Source organism: Lepisma saccharinum, unplaced genomic scaffold, assembly GCF_977018435.1.
Source record: "Lepisma saccharinum unplaced genomic scaffold, izLepSacc3.1 HAP1_SCAFFOLD_387, whole genome shotgun sequence".
In the NCBI taxonomy this organism is placed as follows: Eukaryota; Metazoa; Arthropoda; class Insecta; order Zygentoma; family Lepismatidae; genus Lepisma; species Lepisma saccharinum.
The window spans coordinates 127,807-150,075 of NW_028143093.1; the positions used below are offsets into that span (position 1 = coordinate 127,807).

General features: G+C 36.9%; 1 protein-coding gene across 1 annotated transcript in view; it reads right to left on the bottom strand.

Annotated features, from left to right (window-relative positions):
* LOC145982749 (trehalase-like) overlaps positions 1-22,269 on the bottom strand; it is a 43,110-nt gene that overhangs the window by 2,893 nt on the left and 17,948 nt on the right. Inside the window, exons 2-4 of the mRNA XM_083116119.1 lie at positions 13,423-14,205; positions 6,259-6,392; positions 1,376-1,929 (exon numbers count right to left, since the gene is read on the bottom strand). Of these exons, the coding sequence (XP_082972245.1) occupies positions 1,376-1,929; positions 6,259-6,392; positions 13,423-14,205 (1,471 nt within the window). The remainder of the gene's footprint in view (positions 1-1,375; positions 1,930-6,258; positions 6,393-13,422; positions 14,206-22,269) is intronic.

Below are 22,269 nucleotides of genomic sequence, written 5' to 3' on the forward strand. Positions count from 1 at the left end.
TTTGAGCCTTGGCAACACTGATTGAAGTTAGGCACGATTTGACGTTTGCACGGAATTGTCTGGCATTATTGACCATAACATACTTCAAATGTTTTGTCAATAGCTTGGTTTGTGTTGTTTATGTTGCCTTGGAGATTGTGCGACAACAATAAAATGGAATTAACTGGTGAACATTTTTGTGCGATGATTTTTTTACGATTTTCGACATGGATTATCAAGACAAGAGTGCATCGATCAACTTACTTCCATATTTGGCGATGAAGCCCCATCCTTTGCCACTGTGAAACGCTGGTATAACGAATTTAATCGTGGCCGCCATTCGCTCACCAACGAAATTCGCGAAGGTCATCCAAAATCAGTTGTTGTTCAAGAAAACATTGATCCTGTGCAAAACCTAATACTGCAAGATCGTCATGTGACATACTGTGAGATTGAGGCAACCATAGGCATTAGTTCCACCAGCATATATAAAATATTACATGATCATTTAGCTGTGAGAAAGGTATGTTCTCGTTGGATCCCACACAATTTGACAAAAACTCAAAAAGACGCTCGCGTCAATTGGTGCAAACAAATGCTCAATAAATACAATCGTGGTGCTTCAAAAGACGTATATAGGTTTGTAACAGGTGACGAATCATGGATATATGCATATGAGCCGGAACGTAAACAGCAGTCGACTGTATGGGTGTTTCAAGATGAACCCAATCCGACAAAAGTTGTTCGCGCTCGAAGCACATCGAAACAAATGGTCGTCTGTTTTTTCGGGAAAACTGGTCATGTGGCAACTGTGCCTTTAGAGGAACGTAGAACGATCAACTCTGAATGGTACACAACAATTTGTTTGCCAGAGGTTTTCGGTCAAATACGGAAAACAAACAAACGCCGTCGGATCATTCTTCATCAAGACAATGCCAGCTGTCACACATCTCGTCTAACAACCGACTTTATGAACAGTCAAAAAATCGAATTGATGGGTCATCTGCCGTACAGTCCTGATTTGGCACCCAATGATATCTTCTTGTTCCCGAATGTCAAGAATAAATTGCGTGGACAACGATTTTCGTCGGCGGAAGACGTCGTTGATGCGTTCAAAAACCATATTATGGAGGTGTCTCAAGAAGATTGGAAAAACTGCTTTGACAAATGGTTCGAACGAATGCAAAAGTGTATTGAGCATAAAGGAGAATACTTCGAAAAACAATAAAGCACTTTTCAATGCCAAATTCCTGTTTCTTCATTGTTAGGCTCAAAATATAAATAGTGACCCTCGTATTGGTATTGGTATGTATTATGTCAATGATTTTTAGTATTGATGAAAATTTCATATCTGCTCATCCCTAAAAGATATAAGCCAACCAAAAACAGAACATACCTTTTCGTACATTTGACCAGTCTCTGAGTAAGCTGCATAGTTTGACCTGACCCACTTCTCAGCCAATGCGAAAGCAAGATCCTCTGCCTCAGGCTCTCCTGTGTTGTGCAGCCCTGAAATCACAATATCCTGCAGAGGGGCCCAGGCATTAGGCAAGTCCCATTGCTGGCCCGTATTTCTCAAACTTGCTGGTATTCCCCCTGGGAAATCTATGGCTGAGCTATTCTTTAGGTAGGATACCACTCTCGAAACTACAACACTTTTCTTTGTAATGTCATAGGCACCTGTCCATAGAGGAGCCACATTCGTAGGGTAAAAGTATTTTCTCAGTTTATTGTTGATCGTGTCATAATCGAACCAGGTGCCCTCAGTTTCATCCCACAACACATTGGAAATTCCATTCAGGAAGTCTTTTGCGATGTTGCTGTATTCTTCTGCTGCTTGCTGCATTCCCAGCTCTTGCAAGAATTCTGACAGTATCTTAGCATTAAAGTACAAAAGGGAATTTAGTTCAACCGGAATTATGTGCCTGACCTTCAGATCTGTAAGGTTTCCTGCAATTAGAAAAATAAGGCAATAAGAAATTTAGTTTGAATGTGAAACCCCAATTAATAACATTAGTAACTGGTCAGTAAGATACAAGATGTGACCCAAGTATGTAGTTCTAAAATAAGTGACTCTTTCTATTGTTTTCAGATTTGTCACCACAGCATGTACACTTATTTAAATTATTTCTTCAATCTTGATCTAGGTTTCATTAAGTTATCCTCTTCTTCCCCCACCAATGTTGCTTTTCTTCGCAATCATTCTTCTGTTCACTTCCTATTTTCCTTCCCTTCTAGCTTTTTTACTGTGTCATTTTACTTACAGAAAGCAGGTTGCAATACATACTATATTCAGTTCTCAATTTGTTTTGGTGTTGTGCCATGTTCTTCATTTGTCTGTAATTTTTGCAATTTAGCAGAGATGGGAAAGGTTAATTGATACTCAATCACTATTGGCTGACATAGATATATCAGTTTATCAGTAAAATTATCAATATCAATCAAATATTATTTTATTAGTATTTTTTATTGGATATTCATATGCCGTAGTTTTGTAAATTTAATATCTAAAATATTGTTTCTTTTTCAAAGCAAAACCGAGTGCAATCACTTGGTTATGTACATTAATTAAGTAATTTAATGAAATTTTCATATTCTTTAAGTAACATTTAATTGTATTATATCAGACTGGTAGAGAATGAGTTACCGGTAAATTTTATATTTCTATTTGTTGATATTGGCAGAAATTTCATGTAGGTAGATCTCCATAATTTACACCATTAAGTATTTGCTTGATGTCCTTCATCTTTTACCTGCTAAAATTATTTTTACTTTTATTATTTCTTCAAATATTGTTTACGTTAATCCTTCATGCCTGAGGATACATTCTACCATGCATTCGCTGTAGACAATTGACTTCTACATGTTTCACTTCCTTGGTCATGAATGCCTCTGAGTTGTAACGATCCCATTAACTTTCAATTGGATCATTAAAACACAGACATGTCCTTGTCTCTTTCCTGCACTTTCCACCATTTGTTGTTACACTGACACTCCCAAGGTCAGTGGCATAAATAACACATCTGCAACCCCCACCATGCAGGGGTGGAGGGGGCATGAGCTTCAGGGGTGCATTAAGAATGATAGATCAAGAAAGACTGGCAGTTCACAATGTTTTCTTATCGGCATTAAAATATATTTTCAACCAAACATATATTTTTGTGCACCTACAAATGCAAACATAAAATATTAATCACTATAAAAGTAGAAAGCGAATTACCAAATTAGAAGAAAACTTTCATTAGTTGAATATTGCAACCTCCGATTATTATACGCTAGCACTAAAACTGGACAGAAAATAGAGATTTTGGCTATGCTACTCCTCTATTTTAGATGCTGTTTATTGTGTTTATTAGTTGTTTGCCAGTAGATTCGATAAACACTTTAATGGTGCATGGTGTAAAGGTAAAATGAATGATTGGATAGGTTTAAGTAAAAAATCAAAGGTCACAATATGTGCTGAATTCACTTGAATGTGTGTATGGCATATAGTGCCTGGAAAAATCATAAAGATATTTAAACAATGTTACAACATGGTCTGGATACATGGCGGAAAATCAATAAAAGAATTTTAGATGTAATAATAACATTATTCACCTGTAGTTTGGCTTTCAGGGGACAAGGACATCATAGACTTCTTAAAACTCGTGTATTTTCATATATAATTTTTTAGTTTGTTAACGTTTCTTACCAGTTTTTACATTAATTCAAATTACATGTAAGTATTTTCATATTTGTGTATACCTGATATAAGTGTAGACGTGAATAAAATATTTTAGAAAGGAGAGCTTTTAAACACACAAGATAAAAACAAGTTGTGGGGGGGGGGGGAGGCATGTCAGTTGCTCTACAGCCCAAGGTGCATGTATAACTTCATTGTTCTTATATTGCTCCATTTTCATGTTTGTTTGTCTGGAGGTTTCTGTTTTGTTACATACTATGATAAAATCACAATATAAATTAATGTGGTTTCAATAACCTATTATCAAACAAAATTCTACATGTACAATCTGCAGTATCATGGTACTTGTAGTCCGAGATACTTCTGGGTTGTAATGGAATCATTACAACTCAGAAGTGTCCATGACTGTACAACACATTTCAAACAACAACTTCAAGCACACCATTCTTTTTTACATTCATGGCCACCAGAGAGGCAAGAAAATTCTAAGTGATCCAAAATTTTCTTCCACATGAAAACGTAAAGTAGTTAATTTTGTTATTTGTTACATCACAAAACTACTCATTTTAGAAAATACATGAGTTATAGTTACATTTACAGTTACTCAAAAATAATCATTACATGTAACTGTGTTACAGTAACTTGTTACTTCCAAAGATTTGTATTATCTTCACAGAACATAGGGTAGTCCATAAACATCAATTTAAAACAAAGACAGATAGGGAAACATGAATTAACTTCCCTGTACTTCAGATAGAAAAGGACAGAAACTTGTTAGAATATGTTACCAACATGATAGCCTTCTTGGGGTCGGGTCTCCCTGATGGCGCAGTAGTAGCATCATTGCCTTGCAATCAAGGGGTCCCGGGTTCAATACTGCATAGTAAACCACATGGTGGTTGGGATTCCACTTTAAACTGTAGGTCCAGTCCTGATTAGCCTTACTGTGCACAAAGTGGACTTAAAACACAAACTCAAACCTTCTTGCGGTCTTAATTTTTTAAAATGTAGTCATGTGACAAAAATTGACTACATTTTTACAAGAAATACACTGTTATGCTTACTTTCAAGGTAACTTTAGCCTTTACGTTGCTAGAATTCTGAAGATTTTTATGGTTATGCAAATGTGAATGACATTTCAAATACATGATATATGAAAGGCAGAAAACTTTTAAGGCTATATTACCAACATGGTGAAAATCCTGAAATCTGCCATATTGGGGTCAACTTCATTTTTAAATAGAGTGGAATGTGACATATCAAACTGGACTAGAATTGCACTATAATTACGATTGCATGCTTAACAACATACCTGCTTGTATCCAAAATGATTTTTCATTAAATGTATAACATTAACTCAAGAAAAATTAATGCAAAGTCATTCTGATCATGGTATGTTATTGCAAGAGATGTTAATGAAGGTCAATCAGACAGACTACAAAGTTAATTTAAAACTTTTGGGAAGTGGGTACAGTTAAGCTCTTTATCTGGGGCTCAAGCAGGATAAAGGTTACAGTCAGATTCAAATTAAGCGTGCCTTTGAGTTTGTTGTGAAATGCTAGCTGATTTTTAATATTGCATGGTCACCTTTCCATTTTAAAAGAAATGAAGTTCTTCCCAAGACAACTTCATTTGAACTGCAAGATGACCACTATGATGGCAACATACAGAAGATTGTTCAGGATATATCCAAATGACTTTGTGATGCCACTACCATCTGTGGGATTGAGCTGGGATGACGGTGCAGCTGTTGTTATGAGACATGTATTGCAGCTTGCAAGTGCCAGAGTGTTGTGCATGTATCTGTCAAATGGTGCCAAAAGTGAAGCATTATGTTGAAGGTCATGGCCCTTTTCCTTGCACTTTTCTTGAATGACCGAATAGTAAAACAGTGTCAGGAGAATGGCTTGATGGTTGAGAAAACCACTGTGAAAGAGAAAGTGTTGCACACAATGAGAGTCCCCTGGTAAACCTTCAGCCACAAGAGGCACCCATAAGAGGACATCAGTCAGTAGTCCATTATGACCCCCATCTTCCATACAGACATACCTCATTTTTACAGAGAGGACACTCAACAGGTGCATATTCATATGAAGAAGGCCTCAAGCCATACTACCCAAACATCGGTCCGTTTTATGAGGAGATGGAGCAGGAAACAAGGATCCATGTTATCCCATTTAAGGACATTCTGGTGAAAAGGTCTGATGCAAGTCCTGAAACGACATGTGAGACATTGCCATCCACACACTCTCCCCAGTCTTTGGAAAGCCTACAGAAAGGAATGGGATAGGATTCCCATGCTCGTTTTCCATCTTAGTTGGTTACAATGGAAACTCCCATGTAGAGTAATAGTGTTCTTTGGTGGCACCATGGTATTTCATTAGGTCAGTACACCTTGAAAGTCATTCGGATATATCCCTAACAGCCTTCTGTATCCTAACAAGTTCCACCCCCTTTTTCTATTTCGTATATCTCTACATTTGATTTGATTTCCTAACAAATTTATTTTAGAAAGGAGTTTCCAAACTTATGGACCACCCTGAATAATTGTGTTTCTCTTTCGTATTGAAGGAAAACTATTTTTCTTCCCCACTTACCCTCATTCTGCCCATTTTTTATGAACCACTTGGAAGTGTAATCAAGGCCAGATTCTGCTCCTGTTTTCAGCTGCTGGTAGAAATCCTCCCGCTCCACGTCACTCTCGAAAGCTTGTCCATTTAGAAAGTCCTCCCTGGGAAAGAGTGTGAAAGCAAACTATTATTCTGAAACTTCATCTTCTTTGTGTATTTTAAAAACAACATCTCCTTCCTGCTTGCATCTGTTGACAAAATTTCGACCAGCTAGTGTTGCCTGCTAAGGAGATATTCCCCTAAAATGGCACTTCTGCACTTAACCGATATAATTGCCACATGACCCACATTCGTCGTGACGGATTAACATTACATCAGTCATCAGACGTCTAATTATGACTCTGGTAATTTCTTACGGATGTTTCTCACCAAAAAGTGACATTGTGGAAAAACTTTAACCCTAGCTTCTGCAATTGATTAATTTATAGAATTTCCTGTATGTAGTGAACTGACAATGTTATCAAAAAGCATCTCAAATGATGAGGCTTTATATTGCAGAAAACACTATGTAAATATATTTTTCTGTTTTCATATAAAATTTCATCAAAATTTTGATTCTTTGGTTTTTGAAATACTCTGTAGCAGTGGCGGCCGGCGGCAAGTATGATGGGTAGTGCCAACGTGATCAAGAAATCGAAAAAAAAACAAAAAAACTCTACAATGCCCCCGCCCCCTCCTTGAGGTTGTCCCACTGACCAAGATGTTTATTGAAAACAGTGTGTGTTTAAGTAATAACACACTAATACGATTCATCTTCACTCACTAACCTATATTTATACACTTCACTAAAAACACAATTACAAGAGGAAGGGAAAACAAATCTTCTGACCTTCTCCTCCCCCATGCACATGTATTCCAACTGGATATTGAAAATATTCTAGATATTTCATGTAAAAAGAAATTGTCGAAATGCCAAAGGAAACTTGCATCACCATAGGATTTTTTACTTTTATATTTTTAAAAAGTCTGGATGGCCCTCTAGGTGCATCTATCTATTATCAAAATGTTCATTTAACTTTGGAAAAATACTAGGTTCATTTCTCCAAAAGTTGGCAGAAAAGTAGATAGTACCTTTTTCGCGAATTACTTCCCCAACAGGTTTTACAAATCCATCATATTTAGTGACTTATCTCTGAAGATGGCAACTGTGTCAACACTGGCCCCCCGAAACCTTCACTTGGCCCCGGCAAACTGTTCTACATTTGCTGAAAATTTTACTTTCATGACAAATATTGCAAAATAGTTTTTCAGTATTTTTTAATTTCAGTTAAAAACAGTTCTTAATTTGAGTGGCATGAACCCAAAACCATATTTCTTTCTCGTTTTCCTGGTTCTAGCTATAGTGGATGTCAGTGTAGGAACCTAGAACTTCGTTGTTTCTCGAAATTTTGAGGGAGCTGTCTTTCCACCCCTAGCAGTCGCAGGTCAACAACAGGCAGAGTTGGGCATTGAGTGTTGCTGTTGCGTCCAAACAATGTTTTTAGCTTGAGTAGATTGAAGAACGACCGCTTGTGCAGCGGTAAACGAAATATATGCAAACAGTTACAACTGGTCCCAAATCAGAGCGCAATACACGCTAAATAAGTATAATGGTGGCAGGATGCCTCATATCTCCGGGTAAGGTAGTATTATTCGCACCAAATATCTATTCTACTATTGAAACAGTCTAAAACACGCAATGTGTTAAAAGTAATTATCTTCACAAACTGTACGATTTCTCGATTCGCATATTTTTCTCGATATCGTGAAGACCGATTTTGAGAATCCTCCTTAACAAACGATGCCTACCCGATTGTGCAGTGATGGCGTTGTTACCTTGTAATCGAGGGGTCCCGGGTTCGATACATGAGTGGAGGTACACAGTGGTCCGGATCTTACTTTAAACTGTAGGTCCACTCCCGATTTGCCTTACTGTGCATAAAGTGGACTTAAAATCATAAACTCAACTCCTTAACAAACTTTTCGAAGAATAGAAAATTTAAACAAGAACAAGTATATACATTTTTGTAATTTTGAAGTAAATTATTATTATTATTGTTATTATTTTGGATATTTTTGTTCGTACGAATCTGCCTCACACAGTAAGCTTATTTTGTTGAGTCAAGTACAATAACAAACCCTTGCAATAAGTCACTGGAAAGACATGTGAGGTTGAACATATATTTAAACAAAATTAAATAAATAATTATAAGGGGTTCGACAGCCCTACAAGGGCCTTGGTCTATCTCCCGACTGCCAGTCTCTCCCACAATCCTACCTAGAGGTGTGGAGATCTTTAACCAGTAACGAGGTGATGTGGGGTCAGCACGTCGAACCCCCAACCGTTATAGGCGATATCCGTAAAGAATAATTATATTCTTGTGGTAAGGAGTCATTGTCATTTAACAAACTTTATTGAATTATTCCATCAGCATTATTTAAAATGTAGTGCCATACTGAACTTACCAACTTATCAAAGACACATTGATTGCTAAATGAGGCATTTTCTTTGTGTTGCAGAGCAGGTTCAGTTTTTGGAGTATTGCAATGTTTTATACAGTCCGTTCGAAGAATTTTTAGAATATTGATGTTTTGTCAAAGGGACCAGCCCCGAATAAATATCTGTAGATGTTTTACAGGTTTCATCGTATTTAAAAAGGTAATTTTTCCGGTGCAACTTTCCTCCGTACAACATGTCTCTTGCCACTCAAGCTTAAGAGCCGATTCATAGGTGCAACGACCTTGGCAAAAAGAAACTCTGATTGGTACCATGTTGACAAAAGACTCAAGAAGTCCCGCAACTGACAGAACTCGAAGCGCTCGGATCCTAAGGTGACATACACTTTGGTTGAACACAAACAGATGCATTGGTAGGAAATGCAGTGATTTTATGTGCCGTTCCTTTCTGGGAAGTCGGGGACCTTTTGAAAACACACTTTCCCTTCATGCACACCAGCGGGCCTAAGCCAGGTCACCCCCGTCCCACAAAATCTTCTCTTCATCTGGCTCTGGTTATCGGCCGCGCCGAAACACACTGCAGGTACCTAGGATTGATTTGGATTTGATTTGAATTTAAAATTTTGGGTGCATCAGCACTAAGGCTATTTTCACCCGTCACATTATACAGGGTCCAGCCCCTTATCGTTACACATAACAACTCTAACGTTGCATAACTAAAAGCATAAAATATTAAAATCTTCTGACTTCCGTTAAAAGCTGAGGCTGTAAAGGAGCACTCGGCACAAATAAGGACAAAAGACAGGACAACACAAACAAAATTATACTGGCCATGGGGACAGTCGCCAGAGCCTCGTTAGTCTGCAGTCCAGGGTGTACTGTGTGGAAGTGAGGTTGACAGTTGGGTGTACTACTTGGAAGATCACCCCTTACACCCCAGGTCCCTAGGACTTTCTGGGTTAATTACTTTATGGTTCAGCATGGACATAGGCTTTTCAAATTGCAAGAGACAAGATTCTACTGTTTGTCCCTTTTCTGGCGGGAGATGAATGACAAAGATTTCATGGTTCCTTCAGGTTCCTTCACTCAACCCTTGTGCTCATAACCTGCAATGAAGGGAAAGGCCATAATAAGCCTTTGTAATGTACCGTCTTTATATCCTTCTGCTTCTTTTTACCCTACTGTGTTGATTGGTCGACAATTGATGACTTTCAGCTAGTTCGAAGAAGAGTTTGATCCGAGAAATGGTTTGATAGTTAGCTTCTGTAAACGTGAGATTCCGTTAGGATCACGGAGTGCTTGAGATCTCATTTTCATGCATTGCGAGTGAAATTTCGATTGATTTGGTTAATTTTACTTTGCTCTTCTGCCACATTTGGCTAATTGCAAAGATGGGGATGAGTGATGATATGATTAAATTGATCAATGAATACTCACAAACACCCATGCTCAGTCCGGAATTCGAACCCGGCATACCTGGCATCGTAGTACGATGTGCTAACCACTCTGCCACGGGGGTAGGCGAAGTGAAATATCGAGTGTGAAGCTGCCAGCTCGTTTTCCTCTCGAAAAAATTGAAGTAGGATCGACTGATCGACCAAATGTCCAACACATTGACTTTCTAAATTGGTGTCCGACTACCACACAGGAGACCGGGTTTGACTCCCAGGGTGGTTGATGTCACATGTGATGAAGAATAAGTCACATTTCAATTAAGGAAGGAAACGATGTATGTAGTCAACTTTATATAGTTGTGTGCATGCTCTAGAAATAATGTCTCAAAATTCTGCATATTTAGTGATTTTTCTTCATTTAGCCTTCACTTGGTTTGTCAAAGGTACATCTACCTATAACTTCTATGTGTTTTATTGGGTTCCACTGCAGGACCGGAACCTTTCTTCTCGCACAATTTAAATTCGATCCTAGTAGTGTATTGTTCCATTAAAAAAAGGTTACTGGATCATATTTAAATTGATCCGGAAAATATTCCTGCACCGAATTTTAATTGATTATGGAAAAAAGGTTCTTGGACAGTGTTTAAATTCAGCCGCGAAACAAGGTTCCTGGACCGTATTTAAATTTTACCGAAAAAAATAGTTCCTGCACCGTATTTAAATTCATATGGAAAAAAGGTTCCTGGACCGAATTGAGGCCTAGAACCCATTTACACTTGCTGATTTTCTCTCCCGGATGGGAAATGAATTTACTTACAATACCTGGACCATTAACAACCCTGGGATTGTTAAAGATTAGGAAATGCATACATTCTTATTTGTTCTATAGGATTCCATTATAGGACCGGAACCTTTTCTCTCGCACAATCTAAATTCGTACCAAGTTGCGAATTGTTTCATTTCAGTGCGGAACTTTGACCCTATTTAAACTGTTCATTGACCGTATTTAAATTTAAAATGTTCGTTGACCGTATTTAAATTCTTCAGGAAATAAGGTTCCTGGATCGAAATTAAATTCATCTGGAAAAAAAATCATGGACCGAATTGAAACAGATGAAGAGGTTCCTTACCTATCCTAGTGGGAGCGAAAATCTTTTGCCCTTGCTGGTGAACTCGGTTCCTGCAAATTCAAGACGGCATTTTCTAATTTTCATTACTATTTGGGCCGACAACTCCGTGGTGGAGTGGTTAGCAGGTTACGCTACGAAGCAGAATGTCCCATGTTCGAATTCCGGCCTGAGAATGTGTCTTCTTTGTGATGGTCCTTTCATCAAGTTAATCTTAACTCATTCTCATCTTCACGATTAGCCGAAAAGTGTCAGAAAAGTGACGTAAAATGAACCAAGTCTATCAATAATTTCTATTTCATTATTTTACGCTGCTTTTCTACCTTTTGGGTTAAATGCGACGATGAGATTGAATGATGATCCGAAGGAATAGTGATGCGAGACATGATGTCCAAAGTCCGGACCTTGGACCTCTGGTTTAGTAGTGCATTATGCTCATGCTTCGTGAGTGGAATCCTTTGAATGAAAAACTATAAAAGTAGGGTGAAAGAAAACAACATTGTACTGTGCAAAAAAAAGCCATGTTTAGGTCCCTAAGGAAAACTACAGTTATTCAGTAAAATTAATTTTGAGGGACAAAGCCTCTGAAATGTTTTCATCGTGTGGTCATCACATCGAGTCCTATCTAGCTTTGAGAGTGGAATTCGCTTACATATTGATTTCAAGTAGCTTCCCAATTGTCCTCACGATGTTGGGCCATCACAGAAATTTTGGAGTTCCTACCAGGGATCGAACCTTGAAAGACTAGAGCGCAATAATTTGAGCACGCGGGAATTTTGTTGTTTCTATTGCCATCATATATTCAATTTTTTCACGGGCAAAGAGGACTACTTTTAAGAAATTAGATGTGTGCATAAAATTTCATATATATAGTCATCATTCTCCAATGTGTACAGTACGACGCCACAAAACACTCGTGCATGTCCCATAGAATTGTGGTTAAGGGTGTCGCCTTGCGCTAAAGGCCGCCGGATTCGATTCTGGTATAAACAATATACATGGGATGCCTATCTTGAACTCATTACACAAACATTTCATTTTCGCACCGTTGTCATACTTGTGACCCTGATTCCAGCACCTTTTTATATCTAAACCCACGGAAGAGAGTTTTCTCTACTTCTCAATTTTCTTCGAGCAAATTTACAAATCTAAGGAGTAAGGACTAATGACATTGTTCTTGGTGTCTCAAAAATCTGACATAAGAGAAAATACATGGATTTTTAAAGACTGACTAGATGCCATTAAGTTAATAAGTTCATTCTGCATTTAGATTCCCGAATAATGGCCGTGGATTTCGTGAGTCTATATCCGTAAATTTCATTCATATATATATATATATATATATATATATATATATATATATATATATATATGAGGGAGACAGTAAACACTTACCACACGAAGAGAAATTATTCTATATTTCGCGATCTATGTCGCAGACGCCGATCTTTCTTCTTCAACTTGAAAATGTGACATAGATCTCGAAATATACAATAATTTCTCTTCGTGTGGTAAGTGTTTACTGTCTCCTTCATCATTAGTGTTTATCCGCCCTTTTGGCACCTTTTCTGATCCTATTCCTGTGTATATATATACATACTGTACATATACTTATGTAGGCCTATATGGTATATTAATAGTTTGTTAGAAAAAAAATCTTATGTTTTGGGCCCCCCTGAACTGATCAACCTAGCTATGCACTATACATTTTGAATTGCCCCGTATAATAGCTAATTTAATAGTATAAATAGAAATAAAACATAATGCATTATATATTTAGCTTGCTACTAGACAAGATTACAAAAATGTATAAGGACGCAGGGATTCTATAAATAAAGCTATTATGAAAACATTTTCATCCAAATATGGCACAAATAAATAAATTGCATGGCAATATACTTGCCACCAAAGGTCCTGGGTTCATATTCCTACCAGGGCATGGATTCTCATGTTCGTTTCTCATCTAATAATCATTTTCATTGTATAATGAACCTAAAGAAGCAAAAAATAAATTTGAAAAATATAAAAACATTTTACCTATTGATTTGGAGTTTGGTGAATTTTGGGTGGGTCTAAGCCTCTTGTAACCCAATAATATTCGGTATTCATCAGTTACGATTCAGTACTTTATTCTCTAACAATAGCCAAGAAAGGGAAAAGAAGTGGTGCCTTACCTGTAGGATTCTGGTCGTGGCCCAGAAGACAGCCCGTTGTACCGTGCAAGAGTATAATTGACGCCATCCTTTACGACTGTCACAAGATAGTTTTGCATCCAATACTGAAATTCTGTTTCCAGAATGTCTATGTGGTCTCTGAGGAACTGTGTGTCGTTGGTGGAATCTACGTATGCTTTCATGGTATGCAACAGCGTAGGAAACTGCGACCTTTCAAGATAGTATATGCGGCCTCCATTTGGAATAAGCCCATATGTCTCAACAATGTGAAAAAAGTTTTCGAGCATTCCTTTCGCCGTTTCAAACAGTTCAGAAATCAAAAGACCACGAATAATCCAATAGGAATCCCAGTAATAAAATTCCCTGAACCTTCCTCCTGGAACAATGAACTTATTTGGTACGTAGAGAATGGAGTACAGCTGTGGGTTAACATCCACATCATCTATAATTTTGCGACTCAAATTCTTCCAATAGTTGTGCAATTCAGTACCCCACTGCTTGAATGCTGGATCAGATACATTGTCTAGAAATTCCGGATCAGGACTCCAGTCAGAAAGTTCGGCAGTTTCCAGTTCGGTTCCTGGAAGCCCAAAGTTTTCTTCCACAAAGGAGAGCAGCTGTTCCCTGGTTGCATTGTGGCTGGTCTCGTTCATTAGGTTCTGGAATCTCTGGAGAACATCTTCAGGTTGATAATTGAGTTTCCTATCTACAAATGTCTTCGAGTCATTGAATAAATGGGCCAACTGGATTGTGTGCAGCAAGTCTCCATGGCAGAATATTAAGCTGAAAATATACATATTTGTTAATATCGTGTTAATAGAATTGTACACTACTGCTCATGCAAAAGTTGTAAACTAATTCAATAAAGATTTTTCTTTTCAATTTTTGATCCTTGCATTGAATAAAAACAGAATGCTGACCTTCGTGGTGGAGTGATTAGCACAGCATGCTATTACATGTGTGGGTATTCATTGTGAATGTTTCTTCAGTTTCATCATATCATCTTGGGGGCACATAGTGGTTCAGAACTCACTTTAAACTGTAGGTTCAGTCCCAATTAGCCTTATTGTGCATAAAGTAGACTTAAAACACCAAATCAACCAACCAACCAATCATCATATCATCACTCATCCTCATTTACGTAATTAATTCAAAGTTGCAGAAAAGCGAAATAAAATAAATCAATCATTCATAAAACAAGATGAATGAACACTTCATTCATCTTGTTTTATGAATGATTGATGGAATGACTTTGTATGGAATGACCTTTGCATTAGATGGTACACACAATATCTACAACGTGTTACTTGTAGATTACAGTATTTTATGCGTAGATTTTCCTCAGTGGCCAGATTCCCACAGCCTAATTCCAGTGGGAAACTCGGGGTTTATCACTAAGCAGCAGGTGTGAATGTTCTTTTAGAACACAAGCACCTGCTTTGACATAACAAAGCAACCAGGATAGCACTGCTAAGAACTTTCTAGGGAATATGGTAAATACGGCGAGTCCCTGCGGCAGAGAGTCTAACATAGTTCGCTAGGGCTGTACAAAGCCAGGTGCCTTGTTGGGAATAATTTTGAGATGAAATTTCTCGAGTTGTCATTGTTTTTCGTTTCATCTCAGACTCTAAAAACCTGTCTTGCTCTCGAAGGGCAAGCACACACAGAACCCAAAATATGTCAACACATTATCACAAACTTTTTTAAAATAATATTTTGCTTGACGCCTCGTTTTGATGTTACGAGCACCTGAAAGTGGTAGTTTATCCTGTATCACTGACGTACGCAGATGGAACTGAATGGCGCTACAGCAGTAGCGACTGCTGCCTATTCTTATAATCACACGTGCACACCCAAATAATTGTGCAATGCAATTAATTATTAAGTTTATTCATTGAATGCCATTCCCTCAAAACATCAGATGTTCCCGGGCCACATCACCTTCCACTTACTTCCTTATGCCAGCATTTCTATTCCAGTTTCTCGCACCTCGAATGTGGTTCGCATGAGCAAAATTGCAAAGTAAACCACTACCTGGCGCTGTTTTTTAATGGCGACTAGAGAAAGCAGAAAGGCTCTTATGGCTTGGATCAGTAGGCTTTCGGTCTCGCTTCGCACAGAGAATTGAGATTTAGTATCTACAGGCATAAGCTGACTTCCCTCTTTGTCATGTAGTGTTGCAATCTTTTATTCCTTACCGTGTAACAGAGCCTAGAGCAATCCACATATCATTGCAAATTGAGGATTTTTTTTTAGAAAGGGAAATTTATATAATATCTCTCTCACATCACGCTGTACCGAGCATAGCATAGAAATCAGAAGGAGAAAACGGCGGGAAAGGAAGGCAAGTGGGAAACAGCTCATAGCAAAACCGGAGTTGTAAACGAAATGTTGCATTTAATAGTGCAGTCACTTTAGACGATTTTTTTTTAAATAAAGGAACTAATTTATAAAGCTGAAATTTGGTATGTATCATCTTTATAACATTAGCAACAACATAGTAAAAGTCCCTGGCGATCACTCTTACGCTAAGTCCGCCATATTGAAAAATGGCGGGCAATAAAAGTTTACACGAAATAAGGGAACTATAATTCATAACATGCTGAAATTTGGTGCATAGCTTCCTTATAAGTTTAATAATAACATATCAAAAGTCCCCGGCGATCTACCACTAAGTCCGCCATATTTAAAAATGGCATGCAAATTCAAGTTTTCACTAAATAAAGAACTAATTGACAATAGCTTGGTGTTTTATATATATCTTTTTTGTAACACTAGTAATATCAATTACTTCATGTTACGTTTTCTGCAGATCATTGACACTGTATGTAAGGGCCAGTGGCGAAAGTGACATTTTTACCTAGTCATCGCAAGACTTGCAAATCGTTAAGCTTCTCTCTCCGAAATTCGGATTGCTTCCGAAATCCGGATAGCAGAATTTTTGAATCGAGATTTTTAGATTTTCTGGAATCCTGATATTTGTGGCCATCCCTGGTGTGAAAGTAAGATATGTTAGGGAAAAGGTTCTGTTTGAGTAAGTATGTCTCACCTCGAGAACAAAAATCTTGATCAATCTTGTCATTTGTAAGCATAGTAAACACAAAACAGCAGGAAGTACTTCGTGTTTTGTAAACCAAGAACATTTTTTCCCCCAAAAAAATCGATATTTCAACCGCAGGATCCAAAAAAATTCAAAGAAGAAATACTATGAAGAAAATAGAATGGATCCAGAACTGCTTTTTTTTTTCAGTTCATTCTAGCACTAACCGTGGGGAAATTTATGCTTTTGCTTACTTATTTCTTATATTTTTTTCTATGCACCATTACTTTCATCATGTATTCTATGTAAGTTGCGTTGCGATGCTCTTCAATATGTTTTTTTTCCTTAAAAAAAAAAAGCGTTGCATGCTTTACAGTGCTCTCATGACCATACCTTCAAAAGCGGTCGAAGGACCTTGGATTCGCAGACCTGCTGCGATGAGCTGGCCCGCCTGACATCATATTGCACTCAACGGAAACACAGCAGGACGGTTGGGCATGGGGGGAGAGGAGTGTAGAACTGGGCTCTCCTTTCGATGCGCTAAATTTAGCGAATCTCTTGCATATTTCTAGCTGTTTAATGGTGTTACTTCACTAATTTCGCTCAAATATGCGAATATTCTGATTTATTTTTTATTTTTCCCTAAAATATTTAAAAAGCAATATTTTTATTATTTTGCTTTGTCATCGCCGCATCTCCCGATGACCGGATGACCAGATGACCTCTGTAAGGGCGCCATATTGGAAGCACTGCGGATAATTTCAATATTTCGCAAGAGAATGGAATTGACTTGTAACAGTTGATACATTATATTACTAGTGTTATAAAAAATATATATAAAACACCAAGCCATTGTCAATTAGTTCTTTATTTAGTGAAAACTTGAATTTGCATGCCATTTTTAAATATGGCGGACTTAGTGGCAGATCGCCGGGGACTTTTGATATGTTATTATTAAACATAAGGAAGATATGCTATGCACCAAATTTCAGCATGTTATGAATTATAGTTCCTTTATTTCGTGTAAACTTTTATTGTCCGCCATTTTTCAATATGGCGGACTTAGCATACGGCTGATCGCCGGGGACTTTTGATATGTTGTTATTAATGCTATAAAGACACTACATACCAAATTTCAGCTTTATTTTGACTGCACTATAAAGAAAGAAAAAATGATGTCATATTTGCCGACAATTTCCGGGTGGATCTGCGAGGGAAGAAGAATGTTGTAAAACAAGGACAAAGAAACTCTGCTCAAAAAACAAACGCTTTATATTTTGCAGTCAACGTCAGAAAAAGAGCAGAGAGAGATTATTGCTTCAGTCTGTTTTTTGAGAGTGGGATCAACAGGTTGAAAATAACTTAGAGCTTTGATATACACCACATTCTGCAGGTGGAACATTTTACATCAAACTTCCTTCTTGGCTAAAAAATATCACTCCTTTTAAGAAAAAAATGCAGTTAATCAAGCAATATCTCGCAGAAAGAACGCTGTATGACATAAAGGAATTGCAAAATAGATTGGGCACAGCTGTCAATTATGTAAAAAAAAATTACTAATCTCATAGACCTTAGTGTTTAAAAATACTATCACATAAATTTAAGGAATAACGTATCTAACTTAAGAAAAAGAATCATGCATACACTATACCTATATTTTTATTATGGGTATACCTGCTTATTGTTGTTTTTAATATTGAAAATGTTCAATTTATGTAAATTTGTGTATCACATATGTGCGTTATGTAAACATCTTTGATGTTTATATACTGTAATATCTCTTATATTATATCTTATGTATATTTACATGTATCTGACGATATCCATACCCATGGAAAATGGGTCAACGGATAAATAAAGATTATGATTATGATATGCTCATGCGTAGCGTGTAGTGATGAGCGTATTCAACGATGCAAGGCCAGATGCAGTGAGTGGAATGCATTGATACAAGTGCTGGAAAATTACTTAACAAATGTCAGGTGTTTGCAATAAACCCATTCATAACGTCGTAGTTATTGGTGTCATTTATACACTCTCTCTTGTATTTGGAAGTTCAACGAAACTTTAAAATAATTGGAGCTTAATCTTGTATTTTTGTCACAGAACAGTCAATCCAATTCGTTATTTCGTGCACACGAGGGTCTGTAACTTATACTATATGTCACTGATTTGAGATAATTTTGTGAAGATGCTGATAAGAACTAGTTGCATTTGATTAAAGTTTCGAGGAGCATAGAGAAGCAACTGCCCCGATTATTTTATTCAAATTTTGTAAAATTGTCTTGTTCGCTAGCCCGCAATGCCTGCTTTTCTAAGTTTCATGAAGTTCAGAGCTGTAGCTAGGGGGCGGCGGGAGTCAGCCGTGGACGCCGAGCGATCTAAATTTTTAAAAAAAATGTAAAAGAGAGAATGCCATGGCGCCCCGTGAAATTATTTGCGCCCTATTAAATCAATATCGTTTTCAGTTGCAAAAATTGGACCTCAAAATTTTCTTGCTCGCAATGTAATTGTTTTCTGTGATGTATTTAAACAATATGTGTTGTATATATGTATTGCATAAACTTTGAATACGTACACAATTTATTGTTTGCATGTTGCATATGTATTTTCTTATTTTATGTCGCTCCATGTTGCGTATGTGTAAAACATATATTTTATATGAACGTTATACATGTTATGTACCAACATACAACCCTATCGCTAACCCAAGAAAAACATACAAAGCCAGGAAAGTAATTCATCTTCTGTAACAAAATCATCACTTATCGAAATAAATGTACTTTTACGACTCTGTTCATTAAGATGGCGCCAACGAGTGAAGACGTACTTTTATCAGCTCCTCTCAAATTGAAGACAAAATATGATGATAAATGTGCAAAGTGTAAAAGATCTGTAAAAAATTGAATTCTTTGCGACATGTGTGACGAATGGTTACACTTTAAGTGCGGCAACTTGAATGCCGATGAAGAAATCGACCAAAACAGTGAATGGTTCTGTCCGCAATGTGAAAACGGAGAAAAAAGTGTTGAAAATGAGGAACTCGTGAATCTTTTACAGGTAGTGAATCTACTGCAAAGTGATATAAAGGAGTTAAAAAATGAAAATGAAGCCTTGAAAAACAGACTAGAAACTATTGAAAAGGCAAAGGAAATAACAAATTCTACATCCTCATGGACTCAAGTGGTTAGGAAATCAACAAAGAAAAAACATCACATCGATAGCATAAATTTCGAGAGTAAAAACAGATTTTCTACACTACAAGATTTCCAGACTGAAGAAATACACCTAGAAACTAATTCAAGAATGTACAGAAGAAATGTGAAGTCAAAAAACACAACCACAAACATCTCGAAAATAAAAAAATCGAGTGTTAGTCAACCAGAAGTGATCATCTATGCTGATAGTCATGGCAGAGGAATGGCAGAAAAAGTGAAGAGTCAGCTAGGCGATGTTTCAGTGTTAGGTTTTGTCAAGCCAGGTGCAAAACTTGGGCAGATTGTAAGTAGCCTAAAACCTCAAAACAAAGAAATCAGCAGCTGTGTAGTGCTAATGGCAGGTTCAAACAATGTAGCATGCAATGAGGGTCACAATGTGATATATACATTGGAAAAGAAACTACCTGAAATAAGAAACTCTAAAGTGATCATAGTTAATATACCAACGAGATACGATCTCATACCGGAATCTTGTGTTAATGTGGCCATAAAAGAGACAAACAAGAATATCAGACTCCTGTGCAAAAACTTTAGTAATGTCGATATTGTTGATGTAAGCAGGCTAGAGAGAAACAATTTCACAAATCACGGCATGCATCTGAACCAATCTGGAAAAGAAAAGGTGTCAAAAGCAATAGGTACGGTGATAACTGAATACATTATAAACCAAAGAAGAAAGTGCAATCCTATTGAACTGAAATGGCACCCCATAAATAATCAGGGAAGTGAAGTGGTAAATGGAAAGAAATATAGTGATGTGGTAAATAGCGGAAAAGTCTGTCTTGTGATGAATGGTGAAAAATGCAGTCAAATGGTAAGTGATAAAAATGGTAGTGAAGAAAATGAAGATTACAGTGAAGTGAGAAAAGATGAAAAAGACAAGGAAGTGGAAAATGATAAAAGAGTTAATGTAAAACAAAAAGAACCATCTGCACGAACATCCAATAGAATAAGGAGTGTTCCGGGCAAATTTAAAGATGATTTTTTATTGTAAAATGTAAAAATGCAACAAATATTGTAAATGTTAAACCTAAGGAACAAGGTCTTACACCCAATAGTTTCTCTCAAATGAAAAAGAGAGTTATACAATGCAATATTGTGCATCTAAACATTCAAGGTATTACAGGCAAAGTGTTAGATTTAGAAATGCTCCTAACCGATGAATGTTTAGATGCACATGTACTGTGTGTTACTGAGCACTGGCTGTCCAAAGATGAAATTACTTACCTTCAAATTCCAAATTTCCACCTAGCTAGTTTCTCATCAAGGTCTCTAATAAAACGAGGGGGAACAGGCATATTTACAAAAAATGATATAATTGCCAAACAAATTGTCCCCAAAACTGTGAGACCTATAGAAAAACATTTTGAAGTTAGTGTTGTACGTCTTGCACAATATAATTTAATAATAGTATAACTATACAATATTCATAAAAAATCTGTCAGTATTGTTAGATGAATTAAAAAGTTATACATGTAAAATTTTGGTATGCGGGGACCTAAACATTGATTTTCTAAAAAATACAGGACGGAAACTGCACTTTGAAGCCACAATAAACACTTTTGGCCTAAAGCAAATTGTAACTACACCCACGCGCATAACGAAAGAGACACTCTCCCTCATAGACCACATGTTAATAAGTGTACACTCAAAAGAGTTTCAATGTGAAAACATATCAGTCCACTTCTCCGACCATGAAGCACAATTTTTATGTCTCACATGTAAAAGAGAAGCTACTGAATATCATAGAAAGCTACTAAAAATGCAGAAACGTAAATATGATGAAGGTTCTATACTCATGTTTATTGGAAAAGTAAACAGCGAAAATTGGGAAGATATTTATAACTTACCTTCCACAAACGAAAAATTTAATCTCTTTCTGAACAAAATTATCTTGTTACACAATGAATGTTTTCCACCTAAACAAGTAAACATATCCACCGAGTGTAAACCATGGGTCACAAACGGAATCAGAATCTCAAGTAGAAAACTAAAAATGCTCCATTCTGAAAGTAAGGTGAATCCCAATCCATCTTTTCTGAAATATTACAAGAGGTATAAGCAAATATATAGAAATGTACTCCACCAATCAAAAATTAATCATAATGATCGTAAAATCAATAATTCAAACAATAAATGTAAAACAATGTGGGAAATTATAAGAAATGCATAAACAAAACACCAATCTTTAGGTAATAATATGGTGATATGCATTAATGGAAAATAAGTCCAACATCCCCCTAATATTGCGAATGCTTTCAATGAGTATTTTGTAAATGCAGTTCCAAATAGAAGGAATGGGTTTATGGCTGCTCCAGAAGAATGTTCTACACACATAACAGTGAATGACAAATCCTTGTTCATTTCCCCCATTACTGAACAGGAATTAAAGATAATCTTCAGGCGTATAAAAAACAAACGATCTTCCGGCATTGATGAAATACCAGACTTCCTAATTAAGAAATGTTATAGTTCCCTATGTCAACCATTACTACATATAATAAACAATTCCATTGAACAGGGTATTTTCCCAGACAGGCTAAAGATAGCTGTTGTTAAACCATTACTGAAGAAAAATGACCCAAAGGA